This window comes from Streptopelia decaocto (genome assembly GCF_964273445.1).
Source record: "Streptopelia decaocto genome assembly, chromosome: 4".
In the NCBI taxonomy this organism is placed as follows: Eukaryota; Metazoa; Chordata; class Aves; order Columbiformes; family Columbidae; genus Streptopelia; species Streptopelia decaocto.
Window position 1 is genome coordinate 14,864,227 of NC_138658.1, and position 14,146 is coordinate 14,878,372.

General features: G+C 36.5%; 1 protein-coding gene across 3 annotated transcripts; it reads right to left on the reverse strand.

Annotated features, from left to right (window-relative positions):
- Nucleotides 1-24: 24 nt before the first annotated feature.
- Nucleotides 25-14,095, reverse strand: MFSD8 (major facilitator superfamily domain containing 8). Of its 3 annotated transcripts, none has more exons than XM_082051753.1 (12): nt 13,953-14,095; nt 12,365-12,450; nt 11,321-11,364; nt 9,913-10,153; nt 9,467-9,529; nt 7,852-7,996; nt 7,185-7,240; nt 5,990-6,098; nt 4,924-5,058; nt 4,436-4,539; nt 4,082-4,338; nt 25-3,332 (listed from the first exon to the last, which is right to left on the reverse strand). In XM_082051753.1, the coding sequence occupies exons 1-12, from the start codon at nt 14,042-14,044 to the stop codon at nt 3,117-3,119; spliced, it is 1,548 nt and encodes a 515-aa protein (XP_081907879.1). In that variant the 5' UTR covers nt 14,045-14,095; the 3' UTR covers nt 25-3,116. The 3 variants fall into 3 exon arrangements, with proteins under 3 accessions (XP_081907879.1, XP_081907878.1, XP_081907880.1); XM_082051752.1 differs by having other exon boundaries at nt 9,467-9,580; XM_082051754.1 differs by lacking the exon at nt 13,953-14,095 and adding an exon at nt 12,691-12,826 and having other exon boundaries at nt 9,467-9,580.
- Nucleotides 14,096-14,146: the final 51 nt, after the last annotated feature.

Sequence of the window (14,146 nt, forward strand, 5' to 3'; positions counted from 1 at the left end):
TCTAACTTGATGAAAAAAATCACTGTGTTTTCAGTATTTAATATTTTATCTCTGGGCTACAGCTGACTAAAACTAGGAGCACAGTAGAGAGGAAAGCAAACTACATGTAACTGTGGTAACTGACTCAATTTGTTACCTTGTAGGAATTTTATTAACTTGAGGTCTTTTGACCTTGTCTTACACATAATCAATCACACTTAAACTGAAGTAGCATTAACAGTACTGCTTTTTTAAGCATTTTGCTTCAAGTGTGCTAACAACTCCAACTCAACTTAGGCCTTTTTCATACCTTATAAGGAAGTCTGAGTAATTAAGTGGAACAGCGGGAGCCAAAACGGTATCAAGTAAGGGAATGGGGCTTGAGAGTGTCAGAAGTTGATACACTGGCTTGCACAGGCAGTACAGGCACAGTTAATGGAGGTGTAAAACCTTGAGAAAAGAGGTGTTTCAATACAGCTTTTTCAGATCCGCAGGCTCAACTTAGAGCTGAATTAGCCTTGACTTAGTCAATCCTCCTCACTCATCTAGTCTCCCACAGAGACAATTTTGATTATTTTTGTCATGTCCAAATCAAGGACATAGTTTGCAAATAAAGATTTTTGGCACTAGGAACGTCAAGAAAGATGTGCAAGTAGCATTTTCATATTAAAAAAAAAAAAAAGCTTTAAATAATTCCCCCAAATTTTTTTTTTTGGTTGTCAACTCAAAGAACAGTTAAAAACAAGTAAATCTTCTTGTGTGTGATCTTACTACTCACAGGTGGAATGACATGGTAAAATGGCTTGGCTATTACAAATCTTTGATAAACCAACTAGTATTTATAGTTCTTATGCAGACTCTAGGGCTTTTTTTGAATACAGCTGTAGATATAAGCATTTGTACATACACACAAATACAGTTTTCTTAAAAAGAAACATTTTGGTTTACTACTTTTAAATCAACTGACTTTTCAAGTAGCACATCAAGCTTGGTAAGGTGTTAAAAACTTGCATTATGAGCCACACTGAGTATCTTCACTGCAGACATAATATAATCTAGTTGGATGTGAAAGCTCAATGTACAAAGAGTTGAAGAAAGCCTAAGATAGCAGAGGCTGGAAAGGCATAAATGCTTAGAAAGAATCAGCTAGTTTGTAAAGAACAGTGCGATTTAAGTGCTGTTTCACTACATTGTGAAGCAGAAGAAAAAAAGAAAAAACCCCAGAAGCCCTACCTTAGAATAACAAGAACATGTTTTGTAAGAATGAGAAGATGATTATGCATAACAAGCAAGCCATAGCTTAAAACACAGCAGACCTTGGAAAATAAAAACAACTCTCATGACCAAAGAATTTCAAACCTTGCTTTCTTATTTTAATCATTATGTATACTATTAACGTGCACAGGCTACCCCTCCTTTCCATGGGTATTCTGTATTCCATAGGTATTAACTGAAGAAGAGTTTTGAATCTAGTTTTATCCTTAACCCTTTAAATAAGTTACCACTACAATAATCCCTCCATGTACCCAAACATTTTCTCACTCCTAAGTTAGAAGTTAGTTAGCTTAAACAAGAACAGTAATAAACCCCCCAAAACATCCATACTTTGTCCAGACATTCAACACAAACTGGGTTGTAATCATGTTGTAACCATTTTGAAGACTTCCATTTCTCATTTTCAAAGTAACACCAGTTTCTCATAACTGAAGTAACTTTCCATTGCTGTAGCTCTGGGCACTTCATTTTGCAGTCTGTTTTCACCACCAAAACACAGTATTAAATACTATTTATTACAAATTAGCATATAAAATAAATGCTTATAAAAGCAAAGTTCTTTCTCATAACATCTTGCAATCCTGCAGCAGAAATACAAGAGAGAATACAACTTCTGTATTCCCTTCAGCCAGTATCGAAAAAATAATCTTTTAACTCAATAGTCTTTTAGTGTTTGAACAATCACATAGGAATATTTAATTACATTTAATAAATTCAGTAAGCATCAAACATTAGACACATTAAACAGCAGCTACAACTCCCACACTGGAGTTATTCCAGATTTTTTTTTCCTCAGTAGTATTGAAACAGATCAATCCATACAGATGATTTTAGCCCCCATTATGAAGGAAATTTATTCTTTCACTTTTTAAAATAAACACTGAATTATTCAAACATTGTAAATTCCTGTTTCTTGTACCGTATTATCAGGAAAAATAAGTCTACACGTAACAGTCAACACCAGGAGCCAGTTTCCTCCTTTTTAACTTCACCAACCCTGGTCACTCAGCACAGTCGGTTCCTTCTCACAAATGACAAACAAAAGTGTAAACTATCTTGCTTAGTATTTCCTTCTGGGAACTGTATGTAATTCAACTCTGTGCAGGTTCTCTTTCTTGTTACAAAAAGGCACTCGGCAAAACAGTAGAAGAAAAACTGCATATATGATTTCCTGTAGTTCAAGTAACAACCACTGAGACTGATTTTCAATGGCTCTTAACCAACTTAAATACCCAAATTCCAAATAAACTGCTTGTGAAGTAGTCACCCACCTTCCTCTACCATTCTGTCACATTTTGTTTTAAATACTGAAGGAGATTTGTTATTGATATGTAAGTTTCCAAAATGAGACATTTTGTACTAACCAGTGCTTACAAGCTAGCAAACAACATCAGGAGGTTCACTTAAGAAATGATGTTTTCATACAAAGTGCATGCAGCTCAACTAATCTTGTAGTTACAGAAGAGTTACTAATCCTGATTCACAGAATCAAGAGAATATTTATTTTCATTCTTTCTGAAAAGAACGCACTTAACCTGTGACCTTCACAGCTGCATTCAGTACACAGACACATCATTTGAACTATACACACGTCAAATGTGCCATTGTATTGACCTAACTTGTTCACATCCCTTCTGCTGCTGCTAGGAAAGCAGAACAGAAAAGCTCTACTGCAGCAGGTGTAAACATCGGTTAAGATATGACCAAGTTACATGTTCTGTCAGTGTGTAAGTACAGGTCCACGGTTCTTAGCATACAGCCAACAAGGTCATTGGTTAGGTACTCCTTGTTAAAAAGCGGTAATAAACTAAGTATTATTTCTGTTTGAGTTTACTTTTGTTGTTGCTTTTTAAAATACTTATTTAACAATTCTCTTCTTGCATCCTTCCGTATCTGACAGAAAATGCAATAAGTCTCTTGTATACTACCTCCAAAAGTAAGAGGGAGACTACAACCACTCCACAGATTAAGCTAAATGCCCAGCGTGGTCCCAGGTGAGTGTATATTTGGCTCACAAAGACAGGCCCAAGTATTCGTGCTCCACTTCCAGAGGCAGTTAACCATCCCATGTAGACACCCTACAGAAGATCAAAAGCTTGTGTTAGTGACACAGGAATTATTTAGCTAGCCAATAATTCCCACCAATTATCCTCATTAGAAAATTTAGAAGTGTTTTAAGTGATCTTTTGTAAAGCATTCAGATACTTAGTTTCTAAGAGCACTGCTCAGCTTCTCCAAGCATTAATTCAAAGGCTTCACTGAGCTATATACTCCACAGCTTTCTAATGAAAAGGCATTATGGCTCAAAGCTTTTAGTCTCTTATAGCAAAATATAATGTGGAAAAAATAAGGTAAGTGGTGAAAAAAAAAGACTTTTTTTTAAGCAGTAACATGAGCTTGCTATGTGTTTCACCACTGTAAAATGTCAATAACTTAGAGGTATCACAGCATTTGTAGTCTTTTTACAATATACTTAGTAAGTGGAACTTTCTTCCATACTGATATTCTAAATATATAATTGGTTGTTACAAAAAGGACTCTTCCAGCGCAGTTGTGAAAGCCGTAAGCTTTGGCCTTAGTTGTTCTGAAACTTTCACATGGTTAAGCTTTGCCATAAATTGTAGTACAATCTTTGCTTTCTCATTCCTCTAGGGAACTTGCCTTGGATTTTAAATAATATTAGAGTTCCTGGAAGCTTCTGCCCCGATTGAAATGTACTATTATTTTGGTAATGACTAAAGGAATTTTAGCCAGATGCCTTATTCTAATAAAGAGGGTGCAAGTCTTGGAGAGCAAATGAAATAAACTGTTCAGATATCACGCTTACCTGAGGCTTTGGTCCTAGAATTTTTGAGTATAAAGTGTAGGACATGACATTACAAACTGGATAGCCCAATCCTATTAGGATGTCAGAGCTGATATACTGGGCCAGATAGATCATAGGAGTATTCAGGCACCAGGACTGTGTGACGGGGCAGCCTACGGGTTCCACTGTGTGGTTGGATGGAGGCTCCATCGCTTCCAAAGTCCAGAAAGGCATTAATGTGTCAATGGAAGTTCTGGGAATTGAGTTATTCTTTATTTCTGTAAAAATAAGTTACGCATAGCATTAAGAAAAAAATACAGTAGAAAGCTTTCAACAAAACATTATGACAATAGTTTAGCATGACTTGAATTATACCTTGCCACTGAATATTTGGCAGTTTTTTCCCCCAAGGCAGTAAGATAAAGAATCCAACCAAGACAATCAGTAAGCCTCCATGGAGTATGGCACGTTCACCAGTCCTATCAAACAACGAAATCACAATTAACTATATAATTTAATTAAAGTAAAATTTATGAAGGTGCTAATGACACAGCCCATTAGTTTGTTGAAAAGGTGCCTGACCAAAACACCTGCAACAAAAATTGCAAAATCACAGTACCTTAAAACCTGTTTTTCTTGTGATTCAAGGGTTAAAGACAGATAAGCAAGGTGGTTACATTAACAGAATAAAGAACAGCAAGCATCATGGATGTGTCAAAATCGGATCTACTTCTTTGTCACAGTAAGCCCAAATTCATTAGCAAGTAAAGGATTTCAGTAATGCAGATTTGGCCCTGCCATATAGCTTTTCAGACTTAGCTAATAACATAAGGAAAAAAATACCAATAAACTCCAAAACTTACTTTTTAGATAGTGCTTTAACCGCCATGAAAACAATAACTGACTCAATGCCAACCACACTAAGGATTATTCCATTATAAAAAACAGCTTGTTTCCTGGTCCACGAATACATATCCATTGTCAATGGAGTTGCTATACTAAATTCATGGAAAAAAATGACATTAATTAACAAAAAAGCTTCTTCTATACAGCCATTTCCATACACATATTGTCCCAAACAGCAAGCACGGGGCTACAGAAGTCTTTCCTTTTGATGGACATATCAGAAAGCACAAGATAGTTATAAACTAATTCTGTCATGCATCATTTATTAAAAATAAATCCACTAGACAAAATCTGCAACTGCATTACATCAGCCATACACTGAAGCATGCTTAATCTACTTCCGATAGTTTACAAAAAGATGATGGAGTTAAAGCAAAGCAAGAGTAATAGAAAGATAAAGGAAAATCAGATCCAGTTAGTATAAAATTAATAAATATTTAGACTGTGTCAGTTTTGGCAACAGTCTCTAGAAACTCAGTTTTCTAAACACAATGCAATTAAGACAGACACATACTGTTAAAATAAATTTTAGCAACATTACAGTTAGAAAAACTTACAAAATAAATCTTATATCCTCAAAATACTTTATAAATAAAAAAAAATACTTCAGTCTGAGGTAATGTTGTTATATTTTACTTATTTTCTTACAGAAAATTTGGGAGTGAATAACACATCTCTTTAGGTAAAAAAAAAGTCATGTAAAATAGTGTATTTAAAGATACAATTACATTAACTATATCAAATAATTGCTGAAATAAGAGCTTCACTGGAGCTTTTGGGGCTAATTAGAATCATACTAAGAAATTACCCAAAATTAGAATAAAAAGTATAGAACAAGGTACTCAATTCAAGACAGTTTCTCCAAAGATTTTAGGTAGCCCAAGTTAAGCTACTTCTGGTTTGCACTTCTATTAATGAAGAGTACAGTTAAGAAAATGAGTGCAACAGAAAAGCTTTTACATGCACGTCCAGTCTAACTACATTATATGTCTAAGTATTTTGAGAGAAAATAGACAAACTTACGTTTCAAAGACAGCAAACACAAACAAGATGACAAAGAAAAGAAAATTGATTGCTACCACAGCAACATGGTCAACATTTCCTTCTGCGTCCTGATCCACACCACCACTTCCTGCAATAAAACAAAATAGTCATCTAAACTGTAAACTGAGCTTTTTTTATACCACCACCAATTACAAACTCTAATGCTTTCCTTACTCTGTTAAATATTAAACATGTAGTTTGGCGGGCAGCTAAGCAGCTATGTTTTGACAATCTGTGTATAACATTCTTCCATCAAAATGGAATTGTTGAAACTTCAATTTCTCTGACAACAAGGGAAAAGTATTTCCAAGTTGGTTATACCACCCTTTGTCCTGCTGTAATGCTGGGACTGACAAATCCTGAGTGACAGCAAAATAAGCAAACTTCTTTAAATGTCTCTACAACGGAAACAGAAACGCTTTCTGTTCCTCTCTCAAGGTCAAAAGTGTACAACTTCATTCCTCTACCCCCAGCATAGCATTTCCATACATGGAACACCTGTGTGTGGTATGCACATACAGCTCCCTTTTTAAACAGAAAACAAATACAATACTGAAACTGGAGACTTCCATAGATTTTAAAAGAGGTTTAAGATAATCTTTCATATACTTTTTAGTCTTCAAAAGGAGTACTCACAACATTTAAAAAGTTTGAACTGTGTACAAAAAGGGTACATATTGGTATATAAAAGGGCACAAAAAGGGTATATATTGAAGTTAAGCTGTTTCACTGTATGTGGCCACTACTATACTTTAGTGTCAGCAACCAAATTTACTTATACAACATACGCCTTTTAATAAGATGCTGTAGGGGAAAGCTGACATGCAGTAACAAAATTACTCAGCATGATACAGGGCAGAAGTATGGCTAGACAGTAGAAATTAAGGGATATTTTTTTGATGTCCATATTCACTTAATCCTGTCTCTTGGAAGAGACAGTTCCAGGGTGAAAATCTAGAAGGATCCATACAGGTTTTACTACTTTGCTGCCAGACAGGACTAGGGACACATATGGACATAAAGCAATTTCTGGACCAGTTAGAAAGAGATATAGTCTATTTTCCAGTTGGAGTTCCCAGTCCATCAGACTTTAGAATACTTCTAAATGCTTGCATGTAATAAGAGAATACTTCAAAACTATCATCACAGGATAAGTTTTCAAGAAAACAGATACCTTCTTCAGAATTGATACTTTTGCATTGACGTCCCATGTCATCCACACGATGCTCTCTAGAAATGCAGAACTGTTTAATTAATACACATATTTATTTGATTTACTATTGACTGAAGTGTCTACTAAAATATTTCTAAATGGCATAATCTTAGATTCTACTTATTCCCAGCTCCTTTAAACATCATCTGTGTAGTCTACATCTGACTGCAGTGAACACCATCATATTCAAGAAAGAAAATATTCTAGCAGGTGAATATCACATATCTGTGTGAATCTGTCTCTTCTCCTCACTGCCACCAATGACATAACGCATAAAAATTCCTCCTTGGGATTCTTAAGAGAAAGACGCAGACAGTGAGAACCCTACAGACAAGCTAACCTTATTTCTCTTCAGATAAAAACATGGGCAGATACCATCAACATTAAAAATAAACCAAGGCTAAGCTAATAATCTAAAAGCTCAAACTTTTTTCATCAGTTTATATTCTAGCTGTTACATCACTTAATTTATCAGCATAATGAAAAAGACTTGTATTAGAGCAGGTAGAAACCCTAAAAAGTAAATAACAGCTTATAGTTTAAGTGCTCCTCCTTCTGAGCAGCATATTATTCATTACAAGTCAGCCACTAAAACAGGTAGAATATTTCTCTTTTTTGACTTGATTACCTGAATATGGCAAAGATGAGAATAATATTAATTACTCCTAAGAGAGCTCCAAATAAAACTGGTGCCGTATACATGTTCAGCTGAAGACGAACTAATTTCCATGTTATTCCTTCTTCTCCAATAAGTGTAAAACATGTCTGGAAAACTTAGAAACATAATTGTATTAAGAACACCTTGAGAATCATTAATATAAGAACACATCAAATAAACACATAAAACTGGATAAGCAAAGTTGTTCTAATTGCTAAGTGAAATTTAAACGTTATACTTGTCAAACATTTTACATGTTGAGAATCTTACTCTAAATAAACTGACAGATACCAGTGGGATCTCAACTACCCAGAACACTATTTGGTTAGATATAAATACACTGCATAAGCAACAGCACAACACTGAAAGAACAGGAACTGAATTCTGAGTGTACGAACGGTTAAATTTCTGGACCATGTGCAGATGGTTGATTCACTCTTTTTATTCTTCCCCCTACATGGAAAACCTTTGTCGTGGGACTGGACTATCCCTCCTGCTAAGGGCAAGCTAGAGAGAAAAGAAGTTTGGGTTGTTTTTGTTTGGTTGGTTGGTTTTGTGGGTTTTTTGTTGTTGTTGTTGTTGTTGTTTGGTGTTTGTTTGTTTTTTTAATCAATGTTTACATCAGTGCAGAGCAAAAGAGGATAAGATCAGGTCATCTGCTTACTACTAGTTAGGAAACAGACTGACATCCCATATCAAAATAGGAAAGTGAATTAGTTGACTTTATACTCTATGTAAATCACACAAAAAGTATAGACTGTTTGTTGCTGTAGACACTTCAATGCTCTATTAACAGCACTAGTAATAATCAGATAGAGAAAAATCTTTCAGCCCTAAACATTCACCTCATCATATTATTATACACAGAGCATTTCTGCTGTACTAATTGGATAATCTTAACCTCCAGCTATAGGAGACAAGTAATCTGTAGAGGCTGTTTAGGACAACACTGCTGTTCCCTTTCTATAACACAAGACAAATCTAACACATTTCTCCCTTGAACCAGATAGAGCATCTCAGAAGACACAGGTACCCCTAATGTAAACAAGACCCCATGAGCTCTTTGTTCCCTTAGCTTTCTGTAATATCTGTGCTATGTCTTAACTTTTTTGCCAATATGAAGATTATGTGACTGATACTACAAGATCAGAGAGACCTGTTGGATGTTATTTTCTACAAAATGTGAGACACAGTGAAATTTTCAGTCATTTCGGAAAGGTGGAAATGTTTGTGCGAGTACAGTAATGTTAAATTCCTTTCTTTGTGAATAAAGAGCAATTGGTCATAGACTCTTTAGTGCTTATCAGTTACAAGAAAGTATCTAGGAACTTCTTGTTCCTACAGCCAGCAGTCCAAACCAGCTAGTTTTTAACTACAAACAGTTGGAATTTCTTTAGACTGGAATATTCCATTTATGTGGGCATACACAAGTACATATGAGTGGCTCCCATTTATTTGGTTTTGATACTATTAACAAACAAATGCCTTAAAATCCCCAACATACAGCTGCTGAGGTTTCCTACTTCCAATGCCTAATTTCATCCTAAAAAGTATTAGATAAGTGAGGAAAGAAGATATGCTTTACCTGGTCCTAATATGAAGCCAACTGCTTGGCAGGCACTGGTATTGGCCATGGCACTTGTTCTTTCTGTAAGAGAAGTGGCACCCGCAATATACGACCGAACTACAGCCACATTTCCTTAAAAAAAACAAAACCAAGGAAGTGTTCACACAAATACTAAATTATGTCCTTAAATTATCCAGGTACATATATTTTAGTTTTTTTTTTTTTATACTTTACAAGAAAATAAAAGCCAGCACTCCCTCTAGTATTCATACACAACTGCACGATTACAAAATTTTATTAATATCAATTTTATTAAAATCTAGAATTGGCCGAGTCTATGCTTCGTTAAGTAATACCTTGTCAGTCACATAATGGTAAATCTTGTACTAAAATATCATGTTAACTATCTTATAGAAGATGCGGAAATAATTAATTTTCAGAAACATACGTTCTGCTGGGGTTACCTGCTCCAAATCCCACAAGAGCACGCGCAGTCAGCATGTAGTATTTGTTGTGCGAATGAGGTACATGGACGTAGGCATAAAGACAATTAGCAGCTACAGAAATGGCAGTTGAAACAACAAGAGGTTCTCTCCTTGGCCTGTAATTGGACCAGAAGCCAAAGAGGGGAGAGGCGACCATTTGGCCAATGCTATATGAAGCTATAATCCAGCCCAAGAAACTCGCATCTGCTGTTGGATCAATCTGCAGAAACAAATTAATCAACTATATGGGTAAAGAATTTTAATATTTTATAATATCATTAAAACCATTTTAGAATCAGTACCTGAAATATCTAAGTCTCTGCAATGTAATCAATTCTGAGGGTAGATGGCACTATGCAACGCAGTGTCAAACCTAAGCTATCGCTACATGTTAGTGCGTCTGCATGGCATTGCATGGTGTTACAGAAACACTCCACTTGTGCTCTCTGAAGCTGTTGTTTTCATATAGCACTCTGACTGGGACAACACAACTTGGCTAATTGTCTCCAGCAATGCACCAAACCCATAAAAAATGCTTTGCTTCTGAGACTGGAAATGGCTCACAGCAAATTCAAACAGTTCTCATACCGCACCGCTGATGTTCTAGACTATAGACATAATATAAGCAGCACGGTAGACAGTTACAGGCCAGGAACAAGGAATCACTTAAATCATCTCTGCACACATCTGAGTCTGTCCAGATTTACAAGGTTGATGATGCATTTTCTCTTCTCCAAGAATTCAGCACCAGCCTCAATTTTAACAGTATCTCTAGGACCCTGCCCAGGATAAGTTCTTTCACATTTGCATCTGGAACTACTTCTTCAATTCCAGGAGTAGTAAAATCCTACAGCAGATTAAAGTTTTAGAGACCATTTATGCCACTTTTAACAATAATGTAATAAAGAAAAAAACAAAACAAAACAACAACAAATTAAAAGCACTGTCCAGGAACACAGGCCATTTCTTACTAAGAATATCAAGAAGGTCTACATGCAACAATCTGACATTTCCAGAGCAACTTCTACCATCAGCTCCATTTTTTTTTGTTCCAAAATGCAGACAAGTCTTGTATATTATGTTTGAACACTACAAATGCATTGTTTTTTATTGATCCATTGCCCAAGAAAACAGTGAAATAATATCGGAAAACCAAACATGTTTGGATTATGATGTACCTTGATCAATTCAGTAGATCAACTGACTGAGTTTACATCAAATAATGAAAGCTAAGCGAATGGCAAAAATAAAACTCTCATATAACCACACACTTTCCTTTACTGTTTCTCTTTCCTAAATAAAATGGCAAGTTTTGTACTACATACTTTCTGAGCAGGAGTTTTGTGTTCTTATTAATTTTTAAATAAAACAACACATATTTACAAACCTTTTGGAGATATGGCCACACAGACATAATTACAATTGAGAAGCCTGTAATGCAGTAAAAACACAACTGAAGTTACTTTACTTGCCATGTTTATGAGTAATTTGCTTTACTGAAACAGTTGCTACAGGTTCATTCTTCTGCTGTTAAGCATATTACAGTCTAAAACTGCACATCAGTCTATCACCTCAAAAAACTAGGTATTATGTGCTTGCTTAAGCAGTGGTAATTCCTCCTAACAGCAGGAACTATTTTTAAAAGGACATTTTATAGGTCTGTACACACTAAACAAAAAACAATACTGATGTGCCAAGCAAACTACATGGGATTTTTCTTCTCAATGGAAAGACAAGGTTTCCAGAGCAAAAAGAATTTCTTGATATACTGACATACTTGTATTAATTTAGCAAAGATATTTTAATTCAGCAAGTTTAAAAAAAAAAAAAAATCACTGAAGTTCCTATGATTTTCAAGATCATTTCTAGGCCCACAGAAAATCATCAGAAGTCAAAAATCAACAGAATTCTCATTTCCAGGAGCAATTATTTAGGAAAGAAACACTAGTTTGTTTTGCATTGGAGATGTAAAATCCCATAGGAGAAAACAAGCTCTCACACACATTTGAAATAGATAACATACATTTCTACAAAGATCATACCTCTTAAGAACTCAGCATTATTTCTATTTTCATCCCCTAGTAGTTTCACTCTGGGTGATAAAAGTGTGACACTTGTTTTGCTTGGTTCTGAGCAATAACCTTATTCTGACATTATCTTTTACCCCAGACTATTACAAAGCCATACAACAAAGATTTAGGTAATAGTCATTTAGTCTCAAAACAGAGTATTATTTATCTTATTAAACGTCACTTTCTGCTTGATTTGCTCATGATATCTTTTAAAGAATCAGAAAATGCAGCTTTTTAAGGTTATAAAAGAACAGTGGCATTACAGGAGCTATGTAGTTGCAATCCAGAAAACCATATAATTTTCATACCAAATGTATTCAGTAAGCAAATAACATTGAAATCCACCTGTGTTTACTCACCCACACTACTGAGGAACATAGTAAGATACATAATCCAGATGGACCGCCACCTGCTCTTATAGTGCTCTTGTGTTTCCACAACATCCCTGGTTTCAACCAAAAGCCAAGAGAGAAACAAATCATTATCAGACTCTCTTCTAGTTGTTCCCACAGAACACTGAAAACATTTTTCACAAGTCTCTCAGCACAATTGTGTAAATTGTTTTGCAGGAATGGACTTCTACACAGTAAAGAATACCAAGAAATTATTTTAGAAGCAAACTTATTTTTCACTGAAAAATACTAGATTGACAAATCAAAAAACTAATACAAATGCTATCACATACCATTGCATTCAAGTGTTACACAAACAGCTCTTTATCTAGAGATCTTCAATCCTGCAAACTCTTCACAGACACTTTGAAGCACCACAAATCTCAGGTAAAGGCTTTAGGAAGTGTGTATTAAACCATAAACCCCTAGATATCTTCTCAGAACTGTGACTGTAAAGCAAAAAAATCAAAATCTGAACACCTACTGATAAGACTAAAAAGGTATGGCCAGTCTATTCTTACCATGAGGAAATAACTAAAAAAATGTAAAAACGTCTGTAAAAAATATGGCTAAAGATTGTAAAGGCTGCAAAAAATTTTACAATAGAAGTTACAAACTTGATGAGCACTAATACATTTTTCTGAAATTCATAAGCACCTTCTGAGACCCACGTACTTTTTCAGACGCAACAACATTTCAGGGTTCCTCACTTGTTTTCATTTTGAAGTATTGTAAACAAAATAATCTCTGTTCAAAAGATGCAGACCTAGGTTATATATGCCTGAACACAGTTTATAAACACTGTTTACCTAGGCCTTAGGCATATACACAATTTTAAAGCTAATATAGCTATTCCACAGCATGATTTGTACATTTGTTTCTTCAGAAATGTTTAGACCATTGAAGTGCCCTGGTTCAATGAAACTCTAACCACATAAACATGTTTCTAAATGTAATCTTATTGCCTGTCATGCATAGGAAGAAGTCTGTCAAACTCTTGTATATGCTATGTGCATGTTACATTAGGTTATTTTCAATATTTTAGTTAAATCAAGCAGCACACTTCAAGTATGAGAACACTTCAGCAAAGACCACAGCAGCTGCTATCCCAGCACATTCAAGATGCTGTTGTTTTCTTGACAGAAGGAAAAAAAAAAAACCCAAGCGATCGACTGCTGCCTCCACAAGAAGAGTGCCATTAAATATATAGATTACAGCACCACAATAATCCATTTTTGTGGTTTTTTTCAGAAACTTCCCAAGCGAGTGCGTTTTTTTCCACAGACAGAACCAGCCCGGCCGGCAGCTTCCCCAGGCTCGGGCTTTCCCTGCGGGGTGAAGCGCCCACGCAGGGGCCAGAGAGGCTCGTCACCCACGGGCGGTTCCCCTCAAGACCCGCGGGGGTGTCTCCCCAAGCCCCGCACGGGGAGGGAGGCACGGCCGCCGTCACTCGCGGAGCCGCGGCGCCGTCACCCCGGAGCGGGACGGACAGCAGGCGCCTGTTGGCGCAGCGAGTCGCCTCAGCGCGGAGAGCCGTGGGAAGGAAGGAACCCACCTGCTCGCCTCCTCCTCTTCCGCCCCTCCGGGACCCAGCAAAGGCTCCTGCCCTTCAGCAGCCATCTCCGGACTGAAAACGGCAGCCGCCATAGCGACCTGCGGCCGCTCCCGAGCCCCGTAGTGCCGGGATCCGCCCCCAGGCCGTCCCGCCCGCCGCCGCTGGCACCGCCAGAGGGCGGGTGAGGGGCGGGT